Below are 19,385 nucleotides of genomic sequence, written 5' to 3' on the forward strand. Positions count from 1 at the left end.
TTCTGGATGGTGGAAAAAGTCAGGTCGGTCCAGAACACATTACTTGAGTTTTGCATGCACTTGTGGAGCCGTGTGCCAACAGAGGCATTTTCTCCCTCAGCCTCCGTGACCTAAAAACCACTGCGATACGAAACGAGAGAGAGATTGTGGGTACGCAGATCATTCTAGCTGTCATATTGACCTTCCTGAAAATTGCTTGCTTTAACATTTCATATAAGCTAACCAAAAGTCGTACTGGGTCCGGCAGGCGCTGTCTGAACCTGAGCTGATTTCTGATTTCTGCAGCTCCTGACACGCTTGAAGGAATACTTTATCCAAAAATGAAAAAAGTTCATTTACTCATCCTCATGTTATTCCAAACCCTTTACAACTTTCATTTTTTCATAGAACAGAAAAGGAGAAGTTTAGAGAAATGCTGATTAAAGGTGAATGGTGACCATGTGTTGAGAAAAAATGGACCGTGCAAGTTTTGTGCTACAGTACAGTCCAAAAGTTTGGAACCACTAAGATTTTTAATGTTTTTAAAAGAAGTTTCGTCTGCTCACCAAGGCTACATTTATTTAATTAAAAATACAGTAAAAAAAAAAACAGTAATATTGTGAAATATTATTACAATTTAAAATAACTGTTTTCTATTTGAATATATTTCACAAAGTAATTTATTCCTGTGATGACAAAGCTGAATTTTCAGCATCATTACTCCAGTCTTCAGTGTCACATGATCCTTCAGAAATCATTCTAATATGCTGATCTGCTGCTCAAGAAACATTTAATGTGTACAATTGTACAAAATATTTGTGTACAATATTTTTTTTCAGGATTATTTGATGAATAGAAAGTTCAAAAGAACAGTATTTATCTGAAATCTAATCTTTTGTAACATTATAAATGTCTTTACTGCCACTTTTGATTGATTTAATGCATCCTTGCTGAATAAAAGTATTCATTTCTTTAATTTCTTTTCAAAAAAATAAAAATAAAAATTCTTACTGACCCCAAACTTTTGAACGGTAGTGTATAATGCTACAGAAGCTTTGTATTTCAGATAAATGCTGTTCTTTTGAACTTTCTATTCATCAAGGAATCCTGAAAAAAAAAGTACACAACTGTTTTCAACATTGAAAATAATCATAAATGTTTCTTGAGCAGCAAATCAGCATATTAGAATGATTTCTGAAGGATCATGTGACACTGAAGACTGGAGTAACGATGCTGAAAATTCAGCTTTGCATCACAGGAATAAATTACTTTGTCAAATATATTTAAATAGTACACAGTTATTTTAAATTGTAATAATATTTCACAAAATTACTGTTTTTTACTGTATTTTTAATTAAATAAATGTAGCCTTGGTGAGCAGACGAAACTTCTTTTAAAAACATTAAAAATCTTAGTGGTTCCAAACTTTTGGACTGTACGGTATATTCCAGGTGTACAGAAGACATATGACACTTTGTTTGAGAAAAATGACTTAAGTTTATTTACTTAAAACATATTCAACATCAAGACACTTATGCTGCCAAACATCTCCTTTTGTGGTATGAAAAGAAGAACAGTACTTAAATAAATAGTGGTTTGGGGCATGAGGGTGAGTAAACGATCATCAATATCATCAATAAATGATGATACTTTCTCCAATATTATATCATGAATCAAATGTACTTTGTAAGAACTTGCTTGTAAATGAAGATCCAAGGGCTCTTAGTCCTGAATTTCAGTATGGGTTTTGAAACCATTATGTTGCAAAAGACATTCTTTGTATTTCTAGTGTATTTCAAGCAACCACTCTGAAGCCATCACTACCTCTGACCTGTTTTGAAGGTTGCAACTTGTGTTTATGGAGAAACGTTCCCTCTGAAACTCCTGGCTGTTCTTTGTCTCTGGATCAACCGTGGTGCTCTCTGACTCATTAGTATGTATACAGTAAAAAAAAATAACAGGATTAAATGCAGTCACACACAGCGAGCCAATGACCTACTTCCATACTTTCCACTGCGAGTTTCCAACGACTTCTCCAATGATGCAGAGCAAAGTAAGGAAAAAATAATGAGGGGAAAGGCAGCTACAGAGTTACTGTAACAGTGTCACATTCAATCTAAAACCAGAAATTTTATCCCAATCTGCATGAGCCACTTTCAGAAGAAAAGAGAAAAACAATCCTTGTAAAAAATTTGACCATGGTAGCCATAGTTTTGCCTAAAATACCACGGTTATTAGTGGTGGTTGCTGGAGGACATGAAGATTTGAGAGATTTGTTAACTTAACTCATTCCATAAACATAAGACCCGGTATTTCATATCTTAGGAGTCTTAGTAGACATTCGCACGGTCCCAGTCAGGGTGATGCAGCATGAAAAAGCTCTTATGCTCCCACCAATTCCAGATCCAGCATGCTCTAGTTCAGGGATGGGCAACTACAGTCCTGTAGAGTTGAGCTCCAACCCTATTCAAACACCTGAACAAGCCAATCAATGTCTTCAGGATTACTAGAAAGCTACAGGCAGGTGAGTTTTCATCAGGGTTGGAGCTACACTCTGCAGGACCTGAAGCTGCCCATCCCTGCTCTACTTAAAGCCATGTGCACGGTGTTCATGACATGTTAGCACACTCTAAGAGTACACAAATGGAAAACTGGGGGAATTACAACCATGGAGGTCTATTCCTTATGACTCAACATGAAACTGCAGATCTCCAAGGAGACTCATTACCATACAAACATACATTTCCACCAAAGGTCTAGACATTGGTCCTTATTTGATGATGTTTAGATTTAAACACTGGGATTTTGAAAGGTCAAACCTCATGTGTGATTCAGCTCATCCTCTTTAGATTTGAGCCAATTTTGTTAATGTACCCAAACTGTAGGATGCCAAATCTGACCGCTGAATTCCAGAATGATTTTTTTTCTTCTGTGGAACACCAAAAATAACTTCCCTTTCGTGGGAACTGTCGACGCTGCGTGGTAACGCATTGGGAACCTTCTGCGTGATGTCGTCACTGAAGCACTCATGTATCTAACCAATCGCGTAGCGAGACGTCAGAGACGGGTGACGTCACGGACCAGGAAACTATAAAGCATACCCGGATGCAGAGCACGCTAGCTTCTGTGTCTTCAACAAAGCGCTCTATGTTATCTTGTCTGTCTTATTTGGTGTTGTTTGTCTCCTTATTATCAGAAAGACAAAAACTCTTCGTCTGAGGACAAGAGCTGTAGTACACCACACAGTATTAAGACATATAATGGCGGAAAAACGATTCAGGAAATGTGTGCATCCCTGTCCTAGATACATCCCGGACGGGGACACACATGACATGTGTGTCGTTTGTCTGGGGGTTGAGCATGCCCAGGCAGCTCTTGAGGGAGCTGTCTGCGTGCATTGCGAAAAGTTAACCCTCAGAGTGTTGAAATCTCGCCGGGCACTCTTCGAGGAGGGTGCTCCGGTGAGCGTTCCTCGCGGGTCGGGTCCTGCTGCTGCTGAGGCGCAGCGCCGGCTGTTGTCGTGGGGTTCGCAAATGGAGCTGGCGGAGGGGGTTGAGACGGGCCCAGCCTTATCTCGCCCTTTACCCGCCAGCCCCAGTGTCTCTTCTCAGGTGGCGGAAGCACGCATAACGGTTTCTTCCCCCCAGAGAGAGGCACCGGCGCTTCATCTCTCTTCCTCCGAGGAGGTTGACGTGGTGAGCGTCGAGACTGGGGAAGAGGACCCGCCATCCTCTTCCCCAGCATGTGAGGAGCTCCTGGAGGGAGTGACCAGGGCTGTTGCCAAACTAAAAATCGATTGGCCAGCGGTCGCTACCCCAGCGTCGGGGTTTGCCTTTTTTCACTGACCTTCACACTGAGGTGTCGAGGTCGTGGAAGAGGCCCGTGCAACATCGCGTGTTCAGCCCCCAAACATCCGTCTATAGCAATATAGTGGGGCTGAAACGGCACGGTTATGCGGCGATGCCCCGGGTTGAAGAGACGCTCGCGGGCTATCTCTCACCCGAGTCGGCGTCGTCGCTAAAAGCCCCGACACTGCCCACCAAGCCGCTAAGAACTACATCAAGCTTGGTGGGCAAAGCATATACGGCAGCGGGTCGGGCGGCGGCATGCCTGCATACCATGTCGCTGCTTCAAGCCTATCAAGCAGACCTGCTGGGGGAGATTGATGAGAGCGGGGAGGCCACATTTGATTGCATCCAAGAGATCAGGATGGTAACTGATCTCGCTCTCCGTGCCACCAAAGAGACGGCCAAAGAAATCGGCCGGTCTATGGCAGCCTTGGTGGCCACGGAGAGACATTTGTGGCTGAACCTCTCGGACATAAGGGAGCGAGATAAAGCTGCCCTTATGGACGCGCCGCTGTCCCCTGCGGGCCTCTTCGGCGACGCTGTAAATACAGTCGTCGAGAGGTTCCAGGAGGCTAAAAAACAGTCAGCGGCGTTCCAGAGGTTCATCCCCCGCCGCTCTATTCCCCCGAGGCTGCTGAGCGGGAGCAGCCTCGGCCATCCACGAGCTCCTCAGCGCACCACAGAGCGCAACAAAAGGTGAGCGTGGCCGCCCGCGCTCCCCCGCAGACAGCTTGGGGATCGGGTCGGTCCGCTCAGAAGAAGCCTTCCAAGGGCAAAACGGACCTGCGGGCCGTTATCATCGCTCGGAAGGCTTCAAAGCGGTCCTGACATCTGTGGGTCAGGACCCAATGAGGGTGGCCCCCTCCGAAGGAAGCCGGGGAAAAGTACATCTGATCCCCGCTCCCCTTCGGCACCCTCAGGGGATCAGTCCGTCAACCCTGCCACCCAGTGTGCGTCAGGGCACGGCGGTCCCCGCCAGTCCTTCGAGGAGGGCCGGCCACTTGATTCGGTTGTCATCTGCCGGCGCGCCGCGTCAGAGCACCGAGCCAAGTGCTCAAAAAACACCAGAGGCCAGTCTCGAGAGACTGGTTCCCTTAGTAGATTTTTTGGCAGAGTGGAAACTTCTTCCAAATATATCGAATTGGGTGCTGCTCATGATAGAAAAGGGTTACAGAATACAGTTCGGGTCTCGCCCGCCCAGATTCAACGGGGTCCTTCCCACAGTGGTGACCCCCGAGCAGTCTCTGGTGATGGAACAAGAGGTTATGACACTCTTGCAAAAAGGAGCTATAGAAAGGGTCTCTCCTCCCAGCAAGCTGTCAGGTTTTTACAGCCGTTACTTCATTGTTCCGAAGAAGGATGGAGGACTACGTCCTATCATAGATTTACGCGTGTTTATCCCACAGATCAGGTCCGAGGACTGGTTTGTGGCGATAGACCTGAAAGATGCATACTTTCATGTGTCCATCCATCCTTCTCACAGGAAGTTCCTCAGGTTTGCTTTTGGGGGCGAAGCTTACCAATACAGGGTTCTTCCGTTTGGCCTATCGTTATCACCCCGCACATTCACGAATATGACTCTATGTCCCTAAGGTCCCTACCCATGTTCCAGGTCCCATCGTGCTCCAGGCCTTCTATCCTCCTCCTTTTAAATCTTCGGATCAGGAAAGACTGAATCTGCTCTGCCCTGTAAGGGCTTTGGATACTTACGTCCACAGAGCTGCCCTGTGGCGTAAGACTGATCAGCTTTTTGCTTGCTATGGGTCCCCTAAGAAAGGGGGCCCTGCATCCAAGCAGAGGATGAGCAAGTGGGTGGTCGAGGCCATCACACTTGCATATGATGCGGCCGGACAGCCTTCTCCTTTAAATGTTCGTGCCCATTCGACGCGGGGTATGGCGGCATCAAAGGCTTTGATGTCAGGTGTCTCCATCAGTGACATCTGTGATGCAGCTGGTTGGTCATGCCAGCACACATTTGTGAGGTTTTATAACCTTGATGTCGGCTCCACTCCGGGGTCATCAGTTTTGTCAAGATAACTTGGCAAGTACTTGCCGCTACGGCACAGTTGGGATAGCGTTCCCAATGCGTTACCACGCAGCGTCGACAGTTCCCACGAAAGGGAACGTCTCGGGTTACAGATGTAACTCTGGTTCCCTGAGTAGGGAACGAGACGCTGCGTCTCTTGCCGTACCCCCTGCATACTTGCGAGCATTTGTCTCAGACTTATCCAGAAGCTAGCGTGCTCTGCATCCGGGTATGCTTTATAGTTTCCTGGTCCGTGACGTCACCCGTCTCTGACGTCTCGCTACGCGATTGGTTAGATACATGAGTGCTTCAGTGACGACATCACGCAGAAGGTTCCCAATGCGTTACCACACAGCGTCTCGTTCCCTACTCAGGGAACCAGGGTTACATCTGTAACCCGAGACGTTTTTGAAGTATGTTTTTGTCCATAGTAGTAAATGGGGGACCAAAACAGCATTGGCCCCCCATTGGCTTTCATTGTTTGGCCAAAAAAAAAAAAACCCCACAAAGACATTTCTTATAGTAGTTCCATAGAAGATGGACTATCATTTTTTTTTAATTTTGGGGTGAATTATCCCTTTAAACCATGGTCCAATCCTGCCACTGTCCTGCAGAGTTTTGCTCCAACCCTACTGAAAAACACCTGAACCAGCTAATCAAGGTCTTCAGCTTCACTAGAAACTTCCAGACAAGTGTGTTGGAGCTGGTTGGATCTCAACTCTGCAGGACATTGGTCCTCCAGGAGTATGATTGGACACACCTACTGTGTTAACCTGCAAGAGTTACTTGGTTAGTAGGCTCTAAGAGAAAAGTAGAAAAAAGAAGCTGGCTGACCAGCAGTTATTGGTCCACCAGCTAGACCAGAACCAAATCATTTACCACCATAAACCAATCTGAGCTCTTATGATCAAGACTCTGGACTCTAATGCCATTCGTGAGATTTCAGGCACATACTGAAGATATCAGACTACAATATTTCAGAATTATTATATACTTCTAAACCAATATTTATCCCGAGAAACATCATTTTCTTCATCTGCAAACAAACTTATCTAATTTTGATACACATATACACAAATAGAGACATAAAGCAAGCAAAGTATAATAAAGATTTTATGATGGAGTGCAGATGAAACAGACCACCCAGCATGCTTTGGGAGCCAGATCCAGAAGTTATTAGAGTTTAGGTTTCTAAAGAGTGTGTTTGTGTGCGTATTTAAGCTAATCATTGTGTAAACCTGCACAAACACACAAACGCACCATGCAGATTGGTCACACACGTGACTGCTTGCATGTGATCAGTCTATGCAGGCATGCGTGATTGCATGTGTGTTCACCTCGGCTCTGTTGGCGGTTGACTATTCCCCCTAGTGTCCATCTCCGGTCGAGCCTCTTCAGATGAGCCTTACGTCTCTTAGTAACTGACAAGGGTGAATGAGGACAGCAGAAAGAAAAGAGAGACATGACAAACTCAACGTAAACAACTCAGGAGGAACACTGGTATTAGTGTAATAAAGACACATTATTACATGAAAGAAAAGAGCTTTGTGATTGGTTAGGAGGTTTCTTGGCTTGAATGATGATGGCAAGCAATGAAGTATTTGGATTAATACATGTGTTATTGGATTTTAGTGGCGCACTTAAAGTGCTTACACTTTTTATTGTGTTAGAGAGTGGAAAATTCATGTATTTAACAGAGGTTTTACACTCATCATCTCCATACATTCCAGAGGAAAAAAAGTGTTGAACTAAAGAAACGTTAGATGGCTAGTTCAAATGAAGTTCAGTCTGAAAAAAGCAGCAACATCCATAAATGAAGCCGTTGTCTCCATACGGAAAGGTAAATTACCCCTCGGAGATCAATAAATTGTGTTCACGTGAAGGGATGTATCGATCTATTCAACACAAAGATAGTAGTGAAAGCTTTATCTCCAACCTGACTGCTCCTAATCTTACACTTTGAGGCTTTTAGTGGCATACATTTCAAAATGCAGCTAAAAATGTGGTTCGCTAAGACAGAAAACTGAACCCAGGAAATGCTGATGGCAGCAGATGTTCAGGGTTTGGGAAGACGGTACAGGAGGATTAGAAAGGGACAAGTTTATAATGAGACTACATGGGGGTTTTTATGTTTGTTTCATTGCAGTGAGAAAACAGATGGGTGTTTCTTCAACTGTGGGCAATTTACATTCCAGGAGATGACAGGAAATGAAAATCTTATTTTATTTTGCACATCCCAAAATCCTTTCAACATCTGACAAAAACAACAACAACAACAAAAAAATTGTCACTTTTCAAATGTGTATTTTATTGTTTTACCCTTGAGCCTTTCAAACCTAAAATATATCCACCATAAAAATGTGAATTATTTTATGTTATTACAATCAAGCTAAATATCACTTCTAAACAGCCCGTTTTTATTGTGCGTCACTTCCAGTCAAGCCATAATTTGGTTGATCTATATATGCAAAAAGTCAGAAAATATTATTTCATAAAATGCTAGCAATGACAGATATCGGCCATTTTATTCTGAAATGTTTCAACCACATAATGCTAATAAACACAGTATAAGATGTGGTGGAAATGACACAGCGGTGGGAATCTTCATTGCATAAATAAATAAAATTCTATCTAAATGTTTCAAAAAAGTCCACAGGGCCAAAAGTGCCCAAAGTTGAGAAAACACCCAGATTCAATGTGGTGTGTAGTTATGACACACTATAAAGTACAACCAAATGTACAAGTGCAATCTTTTAGAGAAGTCATTTATTATGATTGCCACACTTTCATGATGGAGGAGAGAGCCTTCCTTCTTTCCTTCATTTCTCCTTCTCCAATCGATGGTCTCTCACAGTCCTTAAGCCCTCACTCTTTTTCTTAAACAAGCAGAAGTTTCTCAAAGAAAATTTGGTGTACAGACTTTATAAAATGGATATGTATGGCCCTGGGTGGTGATTGGTCAATGAATGCAAAACAGATCACCTTATACAAGTATTGGTTTTTCTTGTTTGTGCATGTGAAAGTAGGAAAGAGAGTGTAATTGGTGTGTCCTACCTTCTCCAGATCTAGATGTTCCCAGGTCCAGATCATCTCTGGTGCCGCTCTGAGAGTCCAGGTACGTGGCAGGAACCCAGCCCTGTTCTTCAGCTGTGCTGACAAACCACCAGCCTACAAAAAAACATCCATAAGACATCATTTTTCACCTAATATATAGTGCAAAATACTGATTGAGCTTATGAATAAATGATCCTGTTTTCACCACCTTACTATATTTAGGGAAAGGTGATGCATCTATGCTTTGCAAACAAACACTAATGCATAAACATTTGGATTTCACTAATCTGATGAGATGCAAAGTTTTGGTTTCCACCTTACTTACAAACACACTCTCTCTGGTGTTATTTAGTTTCAGGCAATGTGTTTATGAATTCAGTACACTTCCTGTTTATCATTTGGGATCAATTAGACCTCACACTGTTATAAATATCATTGAGGGTGAACATTATTGTGTTTGTATGCACAGTCAAACATGAGGAGGGTTGGATGTGTCTGACATGATGACATGTTTTATGACCTAATATGTGTTTGCTTGTGTGTTTTTGGCCAAAATAACCTCATCAATTAAAATTATGTCTTTCGGCTCCTCCTTCATGTGTCTGAATAAATGGTGAATTTGTTAAATGTAGTGTCAGGATTACGATTTGTTTTCGAAATGTGGATTATGATGTTTTGTTTTTTGGTGTTACATTTCCAAAATAACTAAAAGATGATTCTGAGACCAAGAAAAAAGTGATACACCAAGAGAGGCTCATACAACCTTCAAGAAAAAGTCATTTGAGTAAATCAAACTGTGCAAAACTACAATTCACTAAGGTTACAGAATTAAAACCATATATTTGGCACACTCGCATGAAAATGCAAAGCTAACATAAGTGAATGCCAATGAATGAAAATTCAAAACACTTCTCAAGCTGAAACCCAGATCTTTCTGAGCGAGCCTGTTGCCACGGTAACAGAGCATTGCTGGTAAGCTGTTCATAACAGTGTGATGTCATCAGTCAGCAGTAATATAGCTCTGACATCATAATGACACAGAAGCAAGTCTTTTGACAGGGCGCTAAGTGATCAACAGCAAATGTTCTCAACCAACTCGGGCCAATAATGATGTCAAAGTACTGTGCGCTTTAGATGACATTTATTCACCCACATCACACATGTGCAAAAACACTTAGACATATAGACTACCATTCAAAAGTTTGAGGTCAGTAAGATTGTTTCGCTTAGACTGAAATTAATACTTTTATTCAGCAAGGATGAGTGACAAAAGTGACAGTAAAAACATTTATGACATTTTATGATTTACCAAAAAAAACTGCACAACTGTTGTCAACATTGATCATAATAAGAAACACTTCTTGAGCATCAATCATCATATTAGAATGATTTCTGAAGGATCATGTGACACTGAAGACTGGAGTAATGATGCTGAACATTCAGCTTTGCTATTACAGTTAAATTTTAAAATATATTAAAAGAGAAAAAGTTATTTTAAATTGTAAAATCAATATTCATTTTTGATCAAATAAATGCAGCCTTGGTGAACATAAGAGATACAAAAGAGACTGACCCCAAACATCTGAACGGTAGCATATTTTAACATTTGCGGTGGCATACTAGACCCTTCAAGACCAAGGCTAAACCCCATATTTGGTTCATCATCTTTCTTTTCAAACCCTGCTTTGTACAGTGGCTTTGTTGCCATTTACAGTCATGGAATTCTTGTAAATCCTTTGCGATGGTGAAGATGCCGCACCGACCTGCGGTGGACATAATTATCATCTTCAGTATGTTGGAAATAGACTGTGGTCTTTTCTGAGACCATAAACCAAGATCCATATCCATACCAAAACTTCAGGTTTTGAGACCCAGACCCAGACCATGTTTATGTGGTCTCAAGACCACAAGATAGACTTCAACTCTAGAATTAACATGATACTAAAAACAAAAGTACATCCAAATTTTGTGGGTTGGGGTTGGGGTTTTTGGGGGGGGGGTTGTGTATTAGTGGAGAATTTTTTTCAGAAAAACTTTGTATTCATCAAAGAATCATGTGGCCAATTGCATTAACATAGCCACTTTTGTTTTGTTTTAAGAACTAGTCTGACCAACTATTTAGACCAATTAGTTAGGCTAATCAGTTCTGTTTCTCAGATTCAAATTAGACAAATCTACCTTTTTATGTAACTAACTTAAAAAAACAAAAAAGTATTGAAAAGATACTATTAGATATTAACTTGTAAGATTAGTCTAAGCATTTTATGCAACTAGCCACTGAAAAAAATGCATCACAGTTTCCAGTATTAAGCAGTACATCTGTTTTCAACATAAATGTTTCTTGAGCAGTAAATCAGCATATTAGAATGCTTTCTGAAGGATCAGAATGTGAAATTTCGCTATATTTTTACTGTATTTTTAATGAAATAAATGCAGCCTTGGTGAGCATAATAGACTTCTTTTAAAAACATTTAAAAATCTTACCGACCCCAAACATTTGGATGGTAATGTTCACTTTAAACCCAAAGAAACACTGGCTCTCATACTAAATGCTCTGCAATGCCAGTAGTTAGAAGACATACACTACTGAGAGACAGAAACAAACACAGAGATCAGAAAACTGGTGCTACAACTGAGTCAGTGTGCCAACAAAATCACAACAGTGCTTACATACAGAAATCATAAGATTCATTTGAGTCAAATAGACCACACTGACACAGCAAATCTCTCTCACAAACGCATACACACGAGTAGTATGAAACTGCTAATGAATTTGTGAGAGAGCTTAGAGCAGGTTGTGGCCACCCTGCCTGACTGACCCTCTTTGAATGAGATACTGTCTCCCTGTTTGTGCACACCAGGAACCGTCTACGGCAAGCACAGAGGGTCGATTCAATCAAAATGCAAAATGGCAAGGGTTTCGCGCAGTTTAGCCATCACAAAGATGCTTTTCATTGGAATAGCTGGGTGTTTGTTTATCTATTTTCGTGTATATATAGGTGTGTGTCATCACAGCCTTCAGTACAACATTTGAGGTGCACTCAGTCAATTATCCCACATTAAAAGCTTTACACATTAACAAAATGAATAGTACTTTTAGGATATTTGTAAAATTTCTTAAGTAAAAGAAATGTAATTATGTATAACAAAAATAAAATTTAGTATACACATGAAGACTCTAGTCTTCTCAGTTGCCTAATAAAAGCTGTTTTATTTTACATGGGGTGGGTGGCCTCATGGAGGCAGCCATATTGGAATCACATGACAAGCCAAATACTACTTTATTTCAGTAATCACCATGTTATTGGACATTTTCTGAATAATTCAATCGCGGCTGACAGTGAATAGCATATTTCTAAAGTTACACTGGTAACCGAAAACCTTTCTGTGATGTTGCATCCGCACCAATAGGTGTCCAAGACAACATAAACAAAATAAGAGTTACTAAGTGCACCTTTAAAGACATAATTTCACACCTTCAGAGAAGACATTTAAGAGCATTTCAAACACTGGACCTCCAATGTACAAACCTGTTTCCAAAAAAGTTGGGACACTGTACAAATTGTGAATAAAAAAGGAATGCAATAATTTACAAATCTCATAAACTTATATTTTATTCACAATAGAGTATAGATAACATATCAAATGTTGAAAGTGAGACATTTTGAAATGTCATGCCAAATATTGGCTCATTTTGGATTTCATGAGAGCTACACATTCCAAAAAAGTTGGGACAGGTAGCAATAAGAGGCCGGAAAAGTTAAATGTACATATAAGGAACAGCTGGAGGACCAATTTGCAACTTATTAGGTCAATTGGCATGATTGGGTATAAAAAGAGCCTCTCAGAGCGGCAGTTTCTCTCAGAAGTCAAGATAGGCAGAGGATCACCAATTCCCCCAATGCTGCGGCGAAAAATAGTGGAGCAATATCAGAAAGGAGTTTCTCAGAGAAAAACTGCAAAGAGTTTGAAGTTATCATCATCTAGAAGCCAGTTCAGAAGCCTGCAGGTTGCATGGGGTTGCATGAGTGCGTGTGGCATGGGCAGCTTACACATCTGGAAAGGCACCATCAATGCTGAAAGGTATATCCAATTCTAGAACAACATATGCTCCCATCCAGACGTCGTCTCTTTCAGGGAAGACCTTGCATTTTCCAACATGACAATGCCAGACCACATACTGCATCAATTACAACATCATGGCTGCGTAGAAGAAGGATCCGGGTACTGAAATGGCCAGCCTGCAGTCCAGATCTTTCACCCATAGAAAACATTTGGCGCATCATAAAGAGGAAGATGCGACAAAGAAGACCTAAGACAGTTGAGCAACTAGAAGCCTGTATTAGACAAGAATGGGACAACATTCCTATTCCTAAACTTGAGCAACTTGTCTCCTCAGTCCCCAGACGTTTGCAGACTGTTATAAAAAGAAGAGGGGATGCCACACAGTGGTAAACATGGCCTTGTCCCAACTTTTTTGAGATGTGTGGATGCCATGAAATTTAAAATCAACGTATTTTTCCCTTAAAATGATACATTTTCTCAGTTTAAACATTTGATATGTCATCTATGTTGTATTCTGAATAAAATATTGAAATTTGAAACTTCCACATCATTGCATTCTGTTTTTATTTACAATTTGTACAATGTCCAAACTTTTTTGGAATCGGGTTTGTAGCAATAATGAATATGAACAGTCAGAAAATGGTGTTAACTGACTCAGCTCCTCTAATCCGATTTCAGCTAAAATGACTTGAAAGCTAAGACTGATACTATGTGTAATGCCTGCCAAGTTTCAAAGCTAAACTTTTGCTTGACAGAGCAGAAACACATTTTTAATGCTGAAACGATGTACTCTTCTGCAGTTCAGGATGTTACGATCCTCTCACACGAAAACAGACAACAGAAGTCTATCTGCTGAGATACAGGTGGGCTTGCTCTTCAAAGCAAAAGATCTAGGCCTTTCTGAGAAAGATGGTGCTTCTGCATAACAGGCTAATAAATCTTAGACTGCGTATCTGCTTCTAAGAAATGTTTCTTCTGAAAGCTGCATGTGTGTGCCCTGAACTTCTGTTCTGATACACACATGGTTGGGGAGTAGGTCATGTAAGCTTGTTTATGTATGTGTGTACACAGTAAGATATGATTAGGTTTTGATGTTTAATACTTTCTCCTATTCTAGTTTAATGTGCAGACACTATCAAAACATTGTTTGTTTGAGCAATATTAACTTCTGGCTCAACCAGCGGTGTGAGTCTTGGATTACCTGTTTGGTTGAAGAATTGAAGGCCAGTTAATAAGTTTATTCCAAGAATAAAGCTGTGATCTGCAATCAAAAACTTTTAGGCACTTTATTTCATATTTTTATCTCATTATTCCCCTGTGAATAATGAGATAAAATATGAAATAAAGTGCCTAAAGGTTTTTGAGTGCAGATCACAGCTGTATTCCTGGAATAAGCATATAGATTTACGCACCAAACAACTTTGTGGAACCAGTTAATAAGTTTAAAAACAATCACAATTTTTTGCAATTCCCTTTGCTGCCACTAGTCGAAATAGCAAACATCACCACTGCCAAATGAATGAAAAAAGAAACAAAAGAATGGAAGGAGGAAAGAACAAACAAACAATGAATGAGTGGATGAAAGAAAGAATGCACAGGAAAAGGAATGGACGAGAGAACAACGGACGAAAAAAGCATGAAAGAACAAACAAAAAAAGTATGAATGAATGAGCAGACGAAAAACAGACAAAAACCCAAAACAAATGGAAAAAATAATGAGCTAAAAATTAAAAAAAGGCAAAAACAAATGATGAAATAATACATGAATGGACTAGAGAACTGATGAATGAACAGACAAACTAAAAACAGACAAAATGAACAGACAAAAGAAAGAACAAAGAAACACAAATGCAGAAAGAAAGAACGATTCTTTTGTTTAACTTTAAGATTGAAAGTCTTCCAATAAAGACAGCAGCATATAATATTTAATAACAGTTATTTTAGGCACTAAATGCCTGAAAACGAAGGTCTGATTGTGATGTCATAATGCTCACACTACCACTAACATCCCCAACATTAAGATTAAAGATCAATCAATATGGGTTTTAGGCATTTTGGCCCACCAATATTGAATATTTGGTCATATTCTGCTGAATGACACTTTTAGATTTGAGCTCATGTGATACTATTTTGATGCTTAGCACTGAGGATCCAAAAATATAGTTGAATTACACTGAAATGAAAAAGAGGAAAGAAAAGGCAAGAACCGAGAATGGCTGAACAAAACAGACAATGAGGAAAAAGAGAGAGAGAGAGAGAGAGCAGATGTTTGGCCTAAACTTCAAAGCTGAAATTTTCACCACACATTCCCCTCCATCCAACCAGCCAGAAGAAGAAAAAAACATCAAGACAGGCAAAAATAAAAGTGCCTTTCACTTTCTTATTTTGGGGCTGAAGTAGCAAACAGAAATAAAAACATGAAAACAAATTATATCATAGATTATGAAACTCTGAGAATGTGAAGTGAATGTTGTTCTATACACTGTAAACCCTAATACTCAAAATAATTAATTGGTTTGAGTAGAGCCAACTCAAATTAAACGAATTAGTTCAATCAAATCAACTTTTATGAGTATTTAGAACTTTCTATTTCTTTAGGGTTCACAAAACTGACACATTTTAAGTCATCTGAATTGTTTCATTGTTTTGAGTTTTATGAACTTGTTTCTTTTAATTTAAACAAACTTAAATTTAGCTGAAACTGTGCTGGGATTTTTTATTTTTATTTTATGTAACTGATTACCTCACATTTTTTGAGTTCTGCCAACTTATTTGGGTTTACAGTGTACAGATGAGTTACAGTGGAATGAGAGAGAACGAGAGAGAGAGAGAGAGAGAGAGAGAGCAGAAGGCTTAAAATAGGTCCAGAAGTGAAGAAAAAAATTGAACATGTTGCTTTTATTAAGTTCACACTTTGGCCGCTCAATAATTCTTGACAGAACTAAAGTAAAAAAAATAAATAAAAAAAATCACTTGTTCACTTTTAACTATACGCCAGCCAACCCTGTCTTTTAAAAAAACAAACATATATTCTCTACAAAATGATTTAATTTACAACTACTATCTATCAATATAACTGCTTTCAATAAAATGTCATACGTGATTATTAATAATCTAACAGAGCTCAGACTGAAATCACTGAAAGGATATTTCAGCTGACGTTCTCCAAACTCCAGGCCAGTGGAAAGTCTGGCCTACATTCGGTCACACTCAAGTTCTTTCCTGAAAAGCTGGAGTATCAGGTTTTGGGCTTCGGACCAAAATGGGTTTTGTGTAATCTGACAAAGTTGAGGCGGTGGAGGGGGCTCTCTTTGGTCTGAACTTCAAAGGCTGATGATGCCGGTCGCTCATGCACACTGATCTAAGATCACTGTTGTGGTTTTTCTTTCAAAAGCTCCAGTGGTTGAGATTTGTTCAGGAACAGCTGGTCTTAGATCAGCACAAACATGTTTTTTTCTTTCCTGCACTTGTTTTCCTGGACCGGTTCATAAAAAAGTGAGTGATGTCTTCATGGAAACGTGCTACCAATCAGAAACGTAAGTCAGTGAGAAAACAATGGGGAACTTCAGAAACAAACAATATGTATCAAAAACACACATGCCTAACTAATTGTAACTGAAAGAGAAGCACAAAATTTAAATATGAGTGAATACAGGTTTGGAATGATGAAAGGATGAGTAACTGATGTGAGAATTTTGTAAACAGCAATAACAACAAAACATTAATTAAAGTTACACTCTTAGAAAAAAGTTAAATGGGGTTCTATATAGAATGGCAAGGTTCTTGACTCAATTTTCAAGAATCTTTATGCCAAAAAGGTTCTATTTAAGGAAAAATATCTTAAATGATTGCGTAATACTTTCATGTTTAACAGGTTATTTCCATTGTTTCTAGTGACAAAGTATGTTTTTGTAGGAAGTCTGATGAAGGAAAAGCACAAACATGTTTTTTCTTTCCTGCACTTGTTTTCCTGGACCAGTTCATAGAAAAGTGAGTGAAATCTTCAAGGAATTGTGCTACCAATCAAAAACATAAATCAGTGAGAAAACAATGTTGTTTTGGACCCCTTTGACTTTCATTATATGAACAAAAACAGTTCTTCAGAACATCTTCTTTTGTGTTCTACAGAAGTCATACAGGTTTGAGGGAGTGATGACAATTTTCATTTTTAGTTGACCTATCCCTTTAAGGATGAAAGACTGGATACTGATTGATTTTTCCGGCTATACTATTACAGAAAGAAATAGATGTATTGTATGTATAAATGTATCAGTCAATTTTCATAATGGTTAAAGCCATGACAGTTATTTCAGCTTTGTGGTCTTCTTACTATCAAGACTATATCTCAATGACCTTAATCGATTAAACGATAGAGACCTCTGAGAGGTGTAGCACCAGGCTTATAAAGATCTTTTCAGAGCTCCATGCAAATAAATGTTTGAACTCTTTGGTCCAGGTTCAGCGTGGCTCTCCATGGACCGGATCTCCAACAGGAGCAAAGCCAAGACAAACCAGCCTACCCGAGACCGTGAGCAGCTCTCTATTGATTCTGCTTCAGTAAGCAGGGGTTACCGGCTGAATGAATGGACCCAGGGGAGAGAGAGGCGAGAGGATGGGAGGGAACCTCACAATATTGATGGCACAGAGCAATTTTTATAGTAGAGCATTGTTTAGGAAGCACAGTAGACCTGTGAAAAAACCAAAAGCACTAAAAGATTTAAATATCCTCAGATACTCAATGGAATAAAGAATGTTTCTTTAGGATAATCACTAATAAAATACTAAAATTAGGAATTTACATGACCATTTAAAAAAGTGTGGGGTCTGTAAAATATTTTCATGTTTTTGAAAGAAGGTTACGAAAGAAGGTTAAGTTTCTTTTTTTATGTTCATCAAAATATAGTTCACTAAAAAAATGAAAATTATGTCATTTCAAACCCACATGACCACAGAGAAAAAGAATTTAGCAGAATATCCTGTCTCTGTTTTATAGTATAAAAGCAGATGACAATTTACAGTTGCTTAAAAAAGAACAATAGTGTAAAAATTTAAAATATGACTTGTGGGTTTTATTCCAATTCTTCTAAAACCATACAACAGCTTTGTGTGGAAAACACACCAAAATGTAGGCAATTATTTGCTGACAACAGATTTAAATGTCAAAGATGTGGTGTGCCAAGTTTAACATCAGCAAACAGCAAATGCCACTGACTTCCAACTTTCTCCATAAATAACCTTCAAATTTATTTAGAGGCTTTGCTAAAAAAATAAGGAAAAAAAAGAACGTAGAAGAGCAAAATATAACGACAAAAACAGCACATTGACCTATAAACTCTTGATCGCTTTGACTGCGTTATCTATATTACAGACATTCAACAAAAACTTCTGAATGCTTTCTGCTGGTATTGGTTTGGGATGCGTGACACTGAAACTACTCTGTAAGAATCGAAGGCCCTGCAAGATCCATTAGCCTATAATGAAACTAAGGACAAGGGGGATTTTTCCATCGTTCCCTCTCCATGACCTAGAGGGAAGCCAGAGTAGCCCGACTTCTGCCAATCGCTTCTTATAAACGCAATTTCAGCCACATTAAAAAGTTGGTTTGAATGATATCCAATGTTAATAAATATACTGCCTCTGACAGATACACTAGGCTAGTCATTTAATACTGTAGTACAAAATATGGAAGTCTGCTGAAGAGATCGGATTTTGGAGGATGGGCTTCTAGTGTTGTGATATCAAGCTGCTGCAGCTCATCTTCTGTTTCAATAAATGCTTTGAAGATTTGAGGAATTCTTGAATCAGTGAAGGACAGACAGTTCACTCCAGGGGTAGGTCTAGGCTGATTTAAAGAAACAGTTCACTGAAAAATGAACAATTCCACCGTCATTTGTTCATCTTCGTAACAGCTCAAACATGTATGACCTTCTTTCTTTGGGGTGAGCCATTTCTTTAAATAATTCTGTCACTGAGTTTAGATTCTATTATCTTCTCCCATTCAGACATTTTCTGCTTTTGTTTTTCAAGTTCATTAATCTCTGCATGGTTCATCTCTTCCCAGGCCAAGTGAAGTTGTCACGCTTTGCCTGCACTGTAAAACAGCTGGAGTTTAACTGTGGCTAAGGAAGCCAAGGGTTTCTTACTCAAGGACAACCACATCCTGAGCAATACTCTTACGCCTGGAGTTTCTCTGAATCTTTTGTAATTAAATTACTTGTCCTATTGTGAGAATCAATGAGTACAAGTCATTGTACCTAAAACTGTACTCGGCTTGAATAAACCAGTAATCTACAGTAAAAAGAAAGGCATAGAGTTAAGGGCCGTTGACACCAAGAATGATAACTATAACGATAACTACATGGTTTTAAAAAGAGAATAGTGGAATCCTTGAAATCACTTTTGTAATTTTCCTC

The 19,385-nt window shown here is 39.6% G+C and overlaps 1 protein-coding gene across 9 annotated transcripts in view; it reads right to left on the reverse strand.

Annotated features, from left to right (window-relative positions):
* Nucleotides 1–19,385, reverse strand: part of sh3pxd2aa (SH3 and PX domains 2Aa) — a 137,728-nt gene that overhangs the window by 13,753 nt on the left and 104,590 nt on the right. For 7 of the 9 annotated variants that reach the window (XM_048196363.1, XM_048196360.1, XM_048196361.1 and 4 more), the window contains 2 exons: nt 8,908–9,021; nt 7,191–7,274 (listed from right to left, as the gene is read on the reverse strand). In XM_048196363.1, the coding sequence (XP_048052320.1) occupies nt 7,191–7,274; nt 8,908–9,021 (198 nt within the window). The remainder of the gene's footprint in view (nt 1–7,190; nt 7,275–8,907; nt 9,022–19,385) is intronic. The other 2 variants (XM_048196365.1, XM_048196369.1) reach the window with 1 other exon arrangement.

Source organism: Megalobrama amblycephala, linkage group LG7 (assembly GCF_018812025.1).
Source record: "Megalobrama amblycephala isolate DHTTF-2021 linkage group LG7, ASM1881202v1, whole genome shotgun sequence".
In the NCBI taxonomy this organism is placed as follows: Eukaryota; Metazoa; Chordata; class Actinopteri; order Cypriniformes; family Xenocyprididae; genus Megalobrama; species Megalobrama amblycephala.